The sequence below is a fragment of the Psammomys obesus genome, unplaced genomic scaffold (assembly GCF_907164565.1).
Source record: "Psammomys obesus unplaced genomic scaffold, mPsaObe1.curated_primary_1811, whole genome shotgun sequence".
NCBI classification, from domain to species: Eukaryota; Metazoa; Chordata; class Mammalia; order Rodentia; family Muridae; genus Psammomys; species Psammomys obesus.
Window position 1 is genome coordinate 4,318,748 of NW_026596069.1, and position 11,860 is coordinate 4,330,607.

At 48.7% G+C, this 11,860-nt stretch overlaps 1 protein-coding gene across 1 annotated transcript in view; it reads left to right on the forward strand.

The window, feature by feature from the left end:
- The window catches only part of Myo7b (myosin VIIB), a 73,187-nt gene that overhangs the window by 28,235 nt on the left and 33,092 nt on the right, over window positions 1-11,860 (forward strand). Inside the window, exons 7-15 of the mRNA XM_055625703.1 lie at window positions 129-271; window positions 1,624-1,737; window positions 4,034-4,187; window positions 5,815-5,891; window positions 6,844-6,963; window positions 7,137-7,279; window positions 8,399-8,609; window positions 8,966-9,101; window positions 9,230-9,264. Coding sequence (XP_055481678.1) covers window positions 129-271; window positions 1,624-1,737; window positions 4,034-4,187; window positions 5,815-5,891; window positions 6,844-6,963; window positions 7,137-7,279; window positions 8,399-8,609; window positions 8,966-9,101; window positions 9,230-9,264 — 1,133 coding nt within the window. The remainder of the gene's footprint in view (window positions 1-128; window positions 272-1,623; window positions 1,738-4,033; window positions 4,188-5,814; window positions 5,892-6,843; window positions 6,964-7,136; window positions 7,280-8,398; window positions 8,610-8,965; window positions 9,102-9,229; window positions 9,265-11,860) is intronic.

An 11,860-nucleotide genomic window follows, 5' to 3' on the forward strand; every position in this document is an offset into this window, starting at 1 on the left:
TTGATCCTTGAATCTCAGACTCCAGATCTTTCATCCACCTCCTCTGAGAACCTGCCCAGATGACCTTTAAATAAACAGAATTTTTCTCCTCCCTGCTCCTGTTGGGAGCCCCTCCATTCCCACCTCAGCCTTTGGCAACGCCAAGACCATCCGCAATGACAACTCCAGCCGCTTCGGCAAGTACATCGACATCCACTTCAACTCCAGCGGGGTGATCGAGGGCGCCAGCATCGAGCACTTCCTCCTGGAGAAGTCAAGGGTCTGCCGGCAGGTGAGACCACCCCCCCCAGGACTTCCTCCCTGCCATCCTCCTGCCTCTGTCACCTCCCATGAGCTTCTTAATATCGCCGCAAAGGGAACAACTGGATATCCTCAGCCTTGACTTTCTTGTCCATACAACTTGTACAGAGGCATGTGTGATGTATACATGTTTGTGTGTGGGCAGAGACATGTGTGTAGCCAGTCAGGGTTGGCTCTCTCACTTTCCACCTTATTTTTGGGTATGAGGTTGTTCATTGTATCTCGAGCTCTCTGATTCAACAAGATTGTCTGGCCAGCAAGCCCCAGAGATTCAGTTTCTGTCACCCAGCACTGGGATTACAGGTGTATACCGCCATATTCAGCTTTTTATACGAGTAGTGGGGATTTGAACTCCTACCCTTGTGCTTGCATGGCAAGTACTTTACCATCTGAGCCATCTCCTTGGCCCCAACATGTCTTTTTTTTTTTTTTTTAACTTGCTATGTAGCTGCGGGTAAGTTTGAACTTCTAATCCTCTTTCATCCACGTACCTTTCCTTTTTCGTTCTTTGGTGCCTCACCTCCACTGGCTAGAGCAAATCTAAGTCAAAGTGCTTTGGGAGCTGTGGCAGGGGCCCTGGGTAATGGTACAGAAGGCCATGGCTCAAGACTGGGGATACAGAGGCAGAAGGACCCCTGGGGTTTGTCACCAGCTAGCCTGGTCTACTTTCCTTGTTCTAGGCCAAAAAAACAAACAAACAAAAAAAAACAACCAAGGTAGACTACCAAGAACTATATCCAAGATTGTCCTAGAGCCTCCACATTCATGCTGTACAAGCATGCCTGCACACACAAGAACACATACATAAATCAAAGTGTATATATATATATATGTAAATTACTACATATATATATATGTAAATTATGTAAGTGAATTTGAGGTCCAGAAGAAACACAAACCCTGAAGGGCTTCTGTGAAGGGAGAAGTGGAGATTTCGAGGATGGGGAAAGACAGGGTGGAAAAAAGCTTACTTCACAACAACAGTGAGGATGTGGTTATGGACAGTATTTACAAACCTCCCCTCTGCCCAAGCCCATGGCCACTGGCTCTCTAGTCACAGAGTGATCATAAATTCCATGAAATGATGAGTTGCAGAGTCCTGTATGGCTTTCTGGGATAGGAAGTGAGGTCAAGATGACTCTAAGGTCAGGCTAGCCTCTTGGCTCATGGTACCCAGAATCCTCTGCTTCTTGGAACATAGGTGACCTAGGGATTCAGGCTGGTAAATGCCACAGCCACATGTGGCTGGGAGTTCCTCAAGCTGAAACTGGAGAAGTTCTGAGGGTCTTGCTCATGTGTTTCTTTCGATGCCTTTTCTCCTAGGCTGCAGAGGAGCGTAACTACCACATTTTCTACTGCATGCTGATGGGGATGAGCCTGGAGGAGAAGAAACTGCTGGGTCTGGGCATGCCCTCTGAGTACCACTACCTGACCATGGTGAGCTCCCCTGTTTCTCTTCCCAACTTGCTCCTCAGAGGCAAAGGGAGAAAAGGAATGCATCGCACATGTTCAAACTTCAATCTTGGCTGCTGGGCTGCCTCTCCTCTAGCTGGGCCCTGAGGTCAGTGCTAGGCCACTTTCCTTCCTGTTGGGAAGCAATTTTATGAGCACCTTTGTGGCCTGCTTCCTATTTCCCCTCCGCTCCATGTATTCCTGGGACCCCAAGCTAAGGCTCCAGTCCTTTCCCTCATACCCCATCTTCTTCTGAATCCCTACAAGAGGCTCCCAGGACAATAGAAGATAGACAGGTATGCACAGACCCTTGAATCCATCCTTGTAGGTTCACCCAGACTACAAGCTCTCAGAACATGAACCTTGCTCTCCCTGATCCCTCCTTTCCAGGACAATGAGATTTGTGCAGCTGTGGGCTTGTGTTAGTTAATGAGAGAGTGTTAGGTTCTACCCATTGGATCGCTCTACCATATACCGTCTCTACTCTGGTCACTCCCTCGAAGTCTTCACCAGTCCTCTCCTAGATGTGGCAGTAGTTTTCTTTTAGGTTGTCCCTGTGGCCAGCTTTGACCTATCATCTACATGCAGCTAAGGAGATCTCACAGTGCACGCCCCTCTGATAGACATGAGTTGCTACTAGTTCAAGATCTTTGGCATAGCTTCATACTCCTCCAAAATCTGACCCTCCTTGCAGCAGCCCTTGTACCCCACCCCCGGACTCTGTCCCACCACCCTCTGCCCCGTGAAGGCCCAGCTCAGATGCTTTCTGCAGGGAACCTCTCCCTACCTCCCAGTAGGGCTAGGTTTGGCCTCTTTGGTCTTAGCACTGGTAATAGCTAAGAGCCATTGGCCTCTTACCTGCCCCTCTTACATATACAGTAGCTGTGAAGAATTGCAGGTCATTAGGAGCACAGGTCTTGCTATGTAGCCAGCCTTGAGAAGTGCTTCCTGTGGGAATGAGCCCAGAGCATTCCCTACAGACAGGCCAGGCATGCTCAAGATGGATGGATGACAAATAGAGTTCCAGAGAAGGGACTCACTCATGGTCACCCAGTGCTGCTGTGGCAAAACCAAGGTGTGCTTTAGCTGTGGTGCCACCAGAGCTGCCAGGGTCAGAGTCTGGGTCCAGGCAGCTCTAACAAGGCTCATCCACCTGTCCTCAATGAGCTAATTAAACAAATGATCACGGGCAAAGCAGAGAAAGGAGATTTATTCTGGGAAGAGGCACAATGAAGTCAGGTGTCTTTCAGGCTAGTCTGTGCAGAAAACATGGGTTTAAAGGGAAGGCAAGAGCTACACAAAGCTAAGCAGCCTTGTCTCAGCTTCACTCCTCCGAAGAGGTAGTCTGGGAGATAGTCTCTCCTTCTGGCTGGCACTAGGCCCTGTCCTCCTCCCAGGAGGAAATTCCAGTTTCTTAGGCTCCATTATTTCAAAGCCAAATGAAGGAGAACAAGTGCCTTCCTAGAATATCTCCATGTGGCTTTGCCTCTGAAAACACCTTGATTTGATTGCTTGGTTGGACACATGACTGTTGCCCTGCAGAGTTCACCCAGAGCTTATACGTTGACTTTTCAGGGACCTTTGTTGTAGTAAATAAATAAATAAGTAAGCTGTTGGGCTAGATATTATTTACTATTAGTCGTATGATTATCATAGCAGTATTATCTAACCTGCTATCACAAATAATAAGATGCAGACACCTGTTAGATTTTATAATTGCCCTATTTACCTTGGGCTGGGCAGATGTCCCTACTACAATGTCTACATCACCTCAGCATCCATCTCCCAGCCCCCATCCAAGGCCATCCTCCTTAACCATCCTATCTTCTATCCATAATCTTATAAATACTTGCTTTTATTCTTCATCTGGGCCTTGTCACATCATTACTGGAGCCCTTCTTCCTGGCCCTATGTGGTTTCTTTTCCAGGCTCACCCATCATGTCTCCTTCCTTCCTCCTCTCTTCCTCTCTGTCTGTCCTCGTGATTCTCTCTTGAACCCAAAGGCCTGGGAACCTTTGCCACACCTACCTCACTCTGCCTTGTCCAGGTATAGGCCACTTAATGAACCAGTCAGGTATAATGTTTTAAGCAGGTTTACACAAACAAGGATGGGTGTATCTGGAGGGCAGTAACTAAATCCTGAGGACCAGTCATTAGCATTAGACCAACCTCCGACAGACCTTTAACTAAGTTTCTGAGCCACCTTGGCCTTGCTGGCTCCTGGATGGAGGAGGTGAGACTTGGGGTGGCTCTATCAGCTGAAGTGTCCTGTTCTGGCAGGGGAACTGCACATCCTACGAGGGGCTCAGTGATGCCAAGGACTACGCACACGTTCGCTCAGCCATGAAGATCCTCCATTTCTCAGACTCCGAGAACTGGGACATCAGCAAGCTGCTGGCAGCTATCCTCCACCTGGGGAACGTGGAGTTTATGGGTAATTTTGTTTTCATCTTGATAACATCTCTGGGGAGGAAGAGTAGAGGAACAAGGACAGCAGGGGAAAGAAGTCCCTGGGTCTTTACACCAGAAGGATCATGTGACTCAACCTAGTTTTGGAAAAAATACATCCTAAAAATGTGGCTATGATTTAGCAGTCCTCACAGGTTTGAGGAAAAGATGTGAAGGCACAGGGCAGCTACAGGTAAAGAATCAGGGTATGGGCTGAGGAGGTAGGTATCAGTAAGGTGCCTGCTATGCAATCATAAGGACCTGAGTTTGTACTCCCAGGACCTGTGTAAAAAGCCTGGCATGGTGGCACTTGCCTGCAATCTCAGTGGTAGGGAAGCAGGGACAGGACGATCCTAGACCTCACTTACAGGACAGTCTACTAGCTGAAACAGTGAGCTCCAGGACAGAGAAAGTGTGTCTCAAAAAGAAGAAGAAGACGAGGAAGAAGAAGAGGAGGAGGAGGAAGAAGAAGAAGAATGGTTAAGGAAGTCCTCCAACATACATATCCACACATACACAAAAGATTTTTTTTTTTTTAAGAATCAGGTCAATAATTCCAATCATTCCATAGTCAACTGGGATCCCAGAAGTTTACCCACATATATGGACAGGGTGAACCAAAGTACACTAACCCACTTTTGAACCTACAAAACCAGTTTGTAAGAAATCAAAATGCTGTGAGGATTAAAGGGCACACATGTGCAAAGGCACCCATATCTACACATTAATGCATTACACTACATGTATTAATACATGTACACATACATATACATTACACACACGCACACAAACACAAAATACAAGGTGGAGGGTAATCAGGGAAGCCACCTGTTGACCTCTGGTCACACACTTGTGCAAACATAGGGACATGTACACACACACACACACCTCCTAAGTGCCATAGGGATATAATGTAGGCAATAAAAAGATAATGGAAAAGCAAATAAATGGTTTTCATAGAACCTAGTATGTCTAAGTGCACACACACATTTGTGTGTGTGTGATGCTTGGGATTGAACCCAGATTCTTACGTACACGTAGGCAAGCTCTCTACCACTGTGGCACACCCTCAGCTCTCACAGCGTTTAAAGCTAAGATAAAAACACCCCCAGTCCCCTTTAGGCAACTGTCCCGAGGTGGCCAGCGACTGGAGGAGGAGGAAGTGGAGGTAGAGATTTACTCAAGAGATGGCTGCTTGCAGCGGATGCTCCGCTGACGCCTCTGACTGCACACACACAAATGTCTATGCTCCTAAAGACAGCGTGGTGATGCAAAGGAAGCTGGCTGCCCGTCTCACCTCCTGTCAGACCCCAGTCAGGCTCACAGCGCTAGAGCTGCTCAGTATCTGAACACAGCCTCCCGTCGCCTACTAAGCCCGGTGACCTGCCAGATACAGGGGACCAGGGCCTGTTTCATCAATTCAACTACGTTGATAATGGCTGGTGATCGTTGGGGACAGTCGCTCTGCCAGGAGAAGGTCCCTAGAGAGGTGTACTCGCCTGAGCAGTGCTCTCCCTAAGATGTAAACACAGTGCTTCAAAGAGCCCCAGCCTTCCGGGACCCTCTATCCATCGCCTCAGATTTCTCTCTAAGACCTCTGCTTCTCTCCCCAGCTGCAGTCTTTGAGAACCTGGATTCCTCTGATGTGATGGAGACGCTGGCCTTCCCCTTCGCAGCGAAGTTGCTAGAGGTATTGGACCATTGTCTCTGCTGGTTCAGACTCTTGTGAGAGGACTTGGGGTCTTAGGCTGACAGAGCCCAAAACCTGGTTCTCATAGCCCTGTCCAGTTCCCCATGTGTGTTTCCCAGGTTCTGAGCCCAGCTGTATACTGTGGACCCCTGAGGGTAGGGACCAAGGTGGGGGAGGGGGCAGGGTGAGCTGAAACAATTGAAGTGACCGGTGTAACTTTAGTGAACGTGCCTTCTTCCTCTCTGTGCCCTCTCCTGCCTTTCAGTGGCTCTATTCTCAGAACCTTCTCTTTTAACCCAGACACTCCCTGTTGCCTTTTCTTGGGCCCCAAACCCCATATACATTAGAATATCCATTTCATATTAGCCCACGTGTGCTGTGATTTTTCTGGTCCAAATTAGTCTGCGGTTCAGCCTTGAAGGTCTCGGAAAACAAAGAAACCCTCACAAAACCAGTCATGTCCTAAAGTCACACTCCCAAACATCACTGACACGTACACTTTGGGATCATGTGTCCAACATAGAAACTCAACGACACACGTTTGAACTATAGCAGGTGCTCCAAAACTTTGGCTCAAGCCCGCTTTATCTCCTCTGCATGGTGGGGAGGTCCCATTCCCTTCCAACCTTCCCATGGTCCTTTTGGTTTTCAGTGGGGGTATGTGTGATTTCAGTTTGGGTATAACAAGATTTGGCCTCAGAGCCCTCCCTGCACCAGCCTGCTTCTCAGGCCCAGGAAAGCAGCATGTTCAGGTTTACCAACAGGCAGTTATTCATAAACATTGTACAAGACACCCATGATACCAACACTGTGACCCTCATGAGCCTGGGTTTGGTCAAGAGCATTTCCCACCATCAAGGGGTCTTTGGTCACAAGAGGGAATAGGAAACAGGCACGAGGCCCAAGCCTGGCTTTGCTGCACAGGTGTGATACAGTCACACTCTCTTCCCAGGTGCAGCACCACGCTCTCCGGGACTGTTTGATCAAACACACAATCCCCATCCGTGGAGAGTACGTCTCCAGGCCCTTGAACATTGCACAGGCTGCTGACCGGAGGGATGCCTTTGTCAAGGTATGAAGCCACAGAACAGGGCAGAACAGAGAGGGATGGGTGAAGCTTTGGGGGTAGCATCCCTTGGGTAGTCAGTTTCACCGATCTGCATGCAGCCTCTCTGGGTGAACTTGGAAAGGTCATGGCTTCTTCCTCTGCCTCAGAGACCAAAGCGTCACCCTGCCTCTCTCTAGGGCATCTATGGGCAGCTCTTCCTGTGGATTGTCAAGAAGATCAATGCTGCAATCTTCACCCCACCATCCCAGGATCCCCAAAATGTGCGGAGGGCCATTGGTCTTCTGGACATATTTGGCTTTGAAAACTTCCAGAACAATAGGTATGAAGACCTCAACCTACATTATCCCTGAAAATAACAGATGAAAGGCTACAGAGATGGCTCTTGGGTTTTCCTTTTCAGGGCGCATGGGAAAAGATGGGCGTAGTGGCACATCCCTGTGATGTCAGGGCTGGGGAGGTAAAGACAGGAGCGTGTCTGTGGTCCACTGGCTAGCCCGGGTACCTGAACTGGTAAAGAGACCCAGTATCAAAAACAAAGCTGGGTCAAGGACCAATATCTGAGGTTGATTCCACACTCATGCACACATGCACAAGTGCACCTATGCAACACACACACACACACACACACACACACACACACACACACACACACGAGTGGTGGTTCTGACCAAGCTCGAGAGTGCCTGTTCCCCTTCCTTCACTCTGCCCTGGCTAGTGGGCTATGAGCAAGGAATTCATGTTCCCCACTCACAGTGCTAGGGTGTCTGCAAGCAAGCCTGAGCCTTCTGCAAATATAGCCCGAGTGAGTCTTAACATCTCAGTGCCCAAAGAAGTCTAGGTAACTAAAACCCACCCTCAGGAGGCAGCCTTACTTCCTGCCATTCCTCACCCCCTTTAACCACTGACCCTCCTCCTGACCTAGGGTGTCTTACTGCACAGGGTCAGGCTGACAACAGAAATCAATAGTGCTGACTCATCTAGGGGCTTTTGGGAACCACTTCTGGCCCTTTGAGTTTAGAAGTAAGGTCAGGCAGAACATCTCAGCTCTAGTGTCCCTGAGCTACTGGAAGTAGGTCTAGGCATTAATACCAGACACCTGTGATAAAGGCAGGGGAGGAGACAGGGTGGGCAGGGGCCAAATATGGGCAGGTGATGCCCAGGACAGAGTCAAAGGCAACAGGTGGCCAGTGAGGAAGTGAAGGAGGTGGTGCTCTTCTAGAGCTGTTAGAGTCAGAGCCTGGACCCTGAGAGTCCCCTGGAGTCAAAGCAAAAGGGAGTACATGCTTTGAGGTGGACCTATGGATGAGGTTCTATGTGAACCTGGCATATGTCTGGGGCAAAGATGCCTCATGACTCCGGGGCTCCCTGCTGGAGCTGTGGTGGTACCCAGCGCCAGACCCTGCTCCATCCTGAGATGATGGTGGTGTTGATTTCGCAGCTTTGAGCAACTCTGCATCAACTTCGCCAACGAGCACCTTCAGCAATTCTTCGTGAAACATGTGTTCACCATGGAGCAGGAGGAGTACCTGTCGGAGAACATCTCCTGGGACTACATCCACTACACTGACAACCAGCCCATCCTAGACATGCTGGCCTTCAAGCCCATGAGCATCATCTCCCTCCTCGATGAGGAGAGCCGCTTCCCACAGGCAGGTGCCTTCACCTTCCCCTGCATGCATCCCGGAGCCTGAGTGTCCTCTCTGAGGCCACGAAACCCCACGGTGCTGGATGTGGAGGGTGTGATTGACAACTTGCCGCAGCTTCATCAGCACACCTCCCTCCTGCAGGAAGGCTTCCCAGACCGCTAAGGACCTGGACGGTTGTCCAGTGGGTAGAGTGGGTGAGCTGGCAAAGGGGTAGGCCCTAAGCCCTTACTACCACAAGTCACCAACCAGTGTGAGCTAGCTGTCCACCGATGGTGAGCCGTCAATCCTCCTGAGCTCAGCTTGCTTTGCCTCCTCATGGCTCTGGGGCCTCAGCCCATAGAGCATCTGGACTCTTCCAGGGCACAGACGTCACTATGCTGCAGAAACTGAACGGCGTCCATGCCAACAACAAGTTCTTCCTGAGACCCAAGAACATCCACGACACCAGATTTGGGATTGTGCACTTTGCGGGTGAGGTGCACTACCAGGCAGGAGGTGAGTGTGGCTCTGCATCTAACCCGCCTGGAGCCAACTCCAGACACCACAGGAAGGAGGGAACAGAGTGAGGGAATAGAGGAGGGGGAGTGCCGGCTGCCGCCAGCTCCCCTTCTCCGCTTACACAGTCCAGGGTCCCAGCCAGAGAATGGTGCCACCCACAGTGAGCAGGTCTTTCCGCCTCACTTAATGCAATGAAGGTAACCGTCCACTGGCTGGCCCAGAGAGGCCTGTCAGCAGGGGCCTCGAGATTCAAGCTGACAGAACACTAACCACTGCACAGATCATGTGTGCTCTTGAGGCTGATTTCTTTCACTGACTCTAAGGTTTTTGAGGTTGCTGTTTGTTACTGTGGGTGCTGGAGATCAAACCCAAGCCCTCATGCTCCCTCCCTCTTTCCCTCCGTCCTTTCTTTTTTCTTTTTCTTTTTTTTTTCTTTGATACAGGGTTTTTCTGTGTAGCCTTGGCTGGAACTAGCTTTATAGACCAGGGTAGCCTCAAAATCACAGAGATTCACCTGCCTCTGCATCCTGAATGCTGGGATTAAAGGCGCTGTGCCACCACCGCATGGCTCATTTCACTTTCTTAATGGTGCCAAAGGTTTTATTTTAAAGAAGTATTGTTTATCTCTTTTCCTTTTGTTGCTTGTGTCATAGCTTAGAGTCCACTGTCAGGTCTAGTGTCATGAAGGTTTTCTGTTTCATTGCTTTTGTTTTGAGACAGGGTCTCCCTATGCAGCCTTGCCCGCCCAGGAACTTGCTATGTAGCCCAGGCTTGCCTCTAATGCCCTAGCCTTCTGAGTGCTAGGATTACACCCATGAGTAACTTCTCCTGGCTTTCTCCTACATATTCTTTTGTTCTTGCATATTTTTGTTTTGTTTTACTACCTTGAACTCCTGATCCTCCTCCCTCAACTGAGCCACATTCTCAGCTACTCTCACATATATTCTTACCATGGTTTTAGCATTTAGTCTTAGATATTAGATCCATGAGTTAACGTCACACTGCAGTCACATCATACACAGTTTTGAGAAGACAAAGGCCTAAAGTGTCAGCCTGCTGTGCTTAGAATGGGAAGGTGGCCATTGTGCCCTCGTGGTCAGGAAAACATGGCAGGTGGGCATCATTCGTAGTGGTGTAAAGTCTTTAAGTAGAGACTCGAGTCTAGAGACTATGTTTGCATGCTTTTCCTTAGAGAGACAAAGGGCAGAAAGGCTTATCTAGAGGAAGCAGGATGCCAGGAGGTGGGAGAGTTCTGCCGGAAAACCAGGAAGATGGTGTGGCTCCTTCACAGTCCCTGCCACATCCTGGCTTTAAGCTCTGGGAAAATAGAGAATCCCTGTATTAGTCAGGGCTCTCTAGAAGAACAGAAGTAATAGAATTAACCATTAGTAAAAGGGCATTTATTAGAAGAGTTTACGGACTGTGGCCCAGCTGGTCCAACTATGACTGTCTCCCAACAATAAAAGCCAAGAATCTGGTAGTTGTTCAGTCCATGGGTGTCTCAGTTGGTCTTTGGCCTATGTTGGAGTCCTGGAGAAGTAAATTATAATGACATCAAAGGAAGGCCTTGGCAACAGAACTGAAGAACTTGCCACAGAGAGTGAGGGCAATCAGGCAAAAAGCAAAAGCTTCCTTCTTCCATGCCCTTTTGTATAGGCTGCTACCAAAATGTGTAGCAGCTTATACAAGAGAGTGTGGGTCTTCTGACCTCAAATGATCCAGATGTAGGGTGGGTCTTCTCACTTCAAATGATCCAGTTAATCAAAATCCCTCACAGGCATGCCCAGCTATGTGGATTTTAGTCAATTCCAAATATAACCAAATTGACAACCAATATTAACAATCAAAGTCCCAGAAAACCCAAAGAGGACATTGAACCCATCTCCAACGCCCCTGAGTGTTCAAGAGTGAAGTTTTTTTTTTGTTTTTTGTTTGTTTGTTTGTTTGTTTTTAAGCGACATGAAACTTAGGAGGATATGAAGATTCGGAAAACTTCTTTCTCTAAGCATGAGGGTCTGATTAGGATACCCAGAATTCATGAAAACCAGACATATCTCACATCCATAGTCTCAGCACTGCTGTGGTGAAATGAGAAACAGAGGCAGGGGAACCCCTGGAAGCTCAAGGGCCAAGTAGCCTGGTATGCACAGTGTTGAATAACAAAAGATCCAGCCTGCTCACGTCCACATTCTCACACATGATTGTGGCTGGGTTTTTTAGCTCAGAGTGCTTGCCTCGCAAGCACAAAGCCCTGCTGTTTGATCCCCAGCACTACACAACTGGGCACAGGGGTTCAGGCCTGTAATCCAGTCAGGAGGTGGGAGCAGGAGGGTTGGACATTCAAGATCATCCTCAGCTACAAAGCAAATCTGAAGCTAGCCTGGGCTATACGAGACCTGGTATATATACAGACAAAAATTCTGAAGTGTCTTGTCTTCATCTGGGATACCCTGTATACCCCTGACCTCATGTGATCATGGCTCATAGGTAGCTATCTCTCCTTGTGACCTCTCATAGTCCTCTCCCAGAAGGTCTGTGTCTTGATATCTTCTTTTAATGACACTGGACATACTGGGTCAAGACCCACCATCAGGACCTCATTTTACCTTAATCATTAGAGACCCCTTTTCAGGTTGAGGTGGTAGCTCTGTTCATAAAGTGTTTTCTGTGCAAATGTGATGACTGGAGTCAATCTTCGGAAATCATATTAAAGAAAGAAAGAAAGAAAGAAAGAAAGAAAGAAAGAAAGAAAGAAA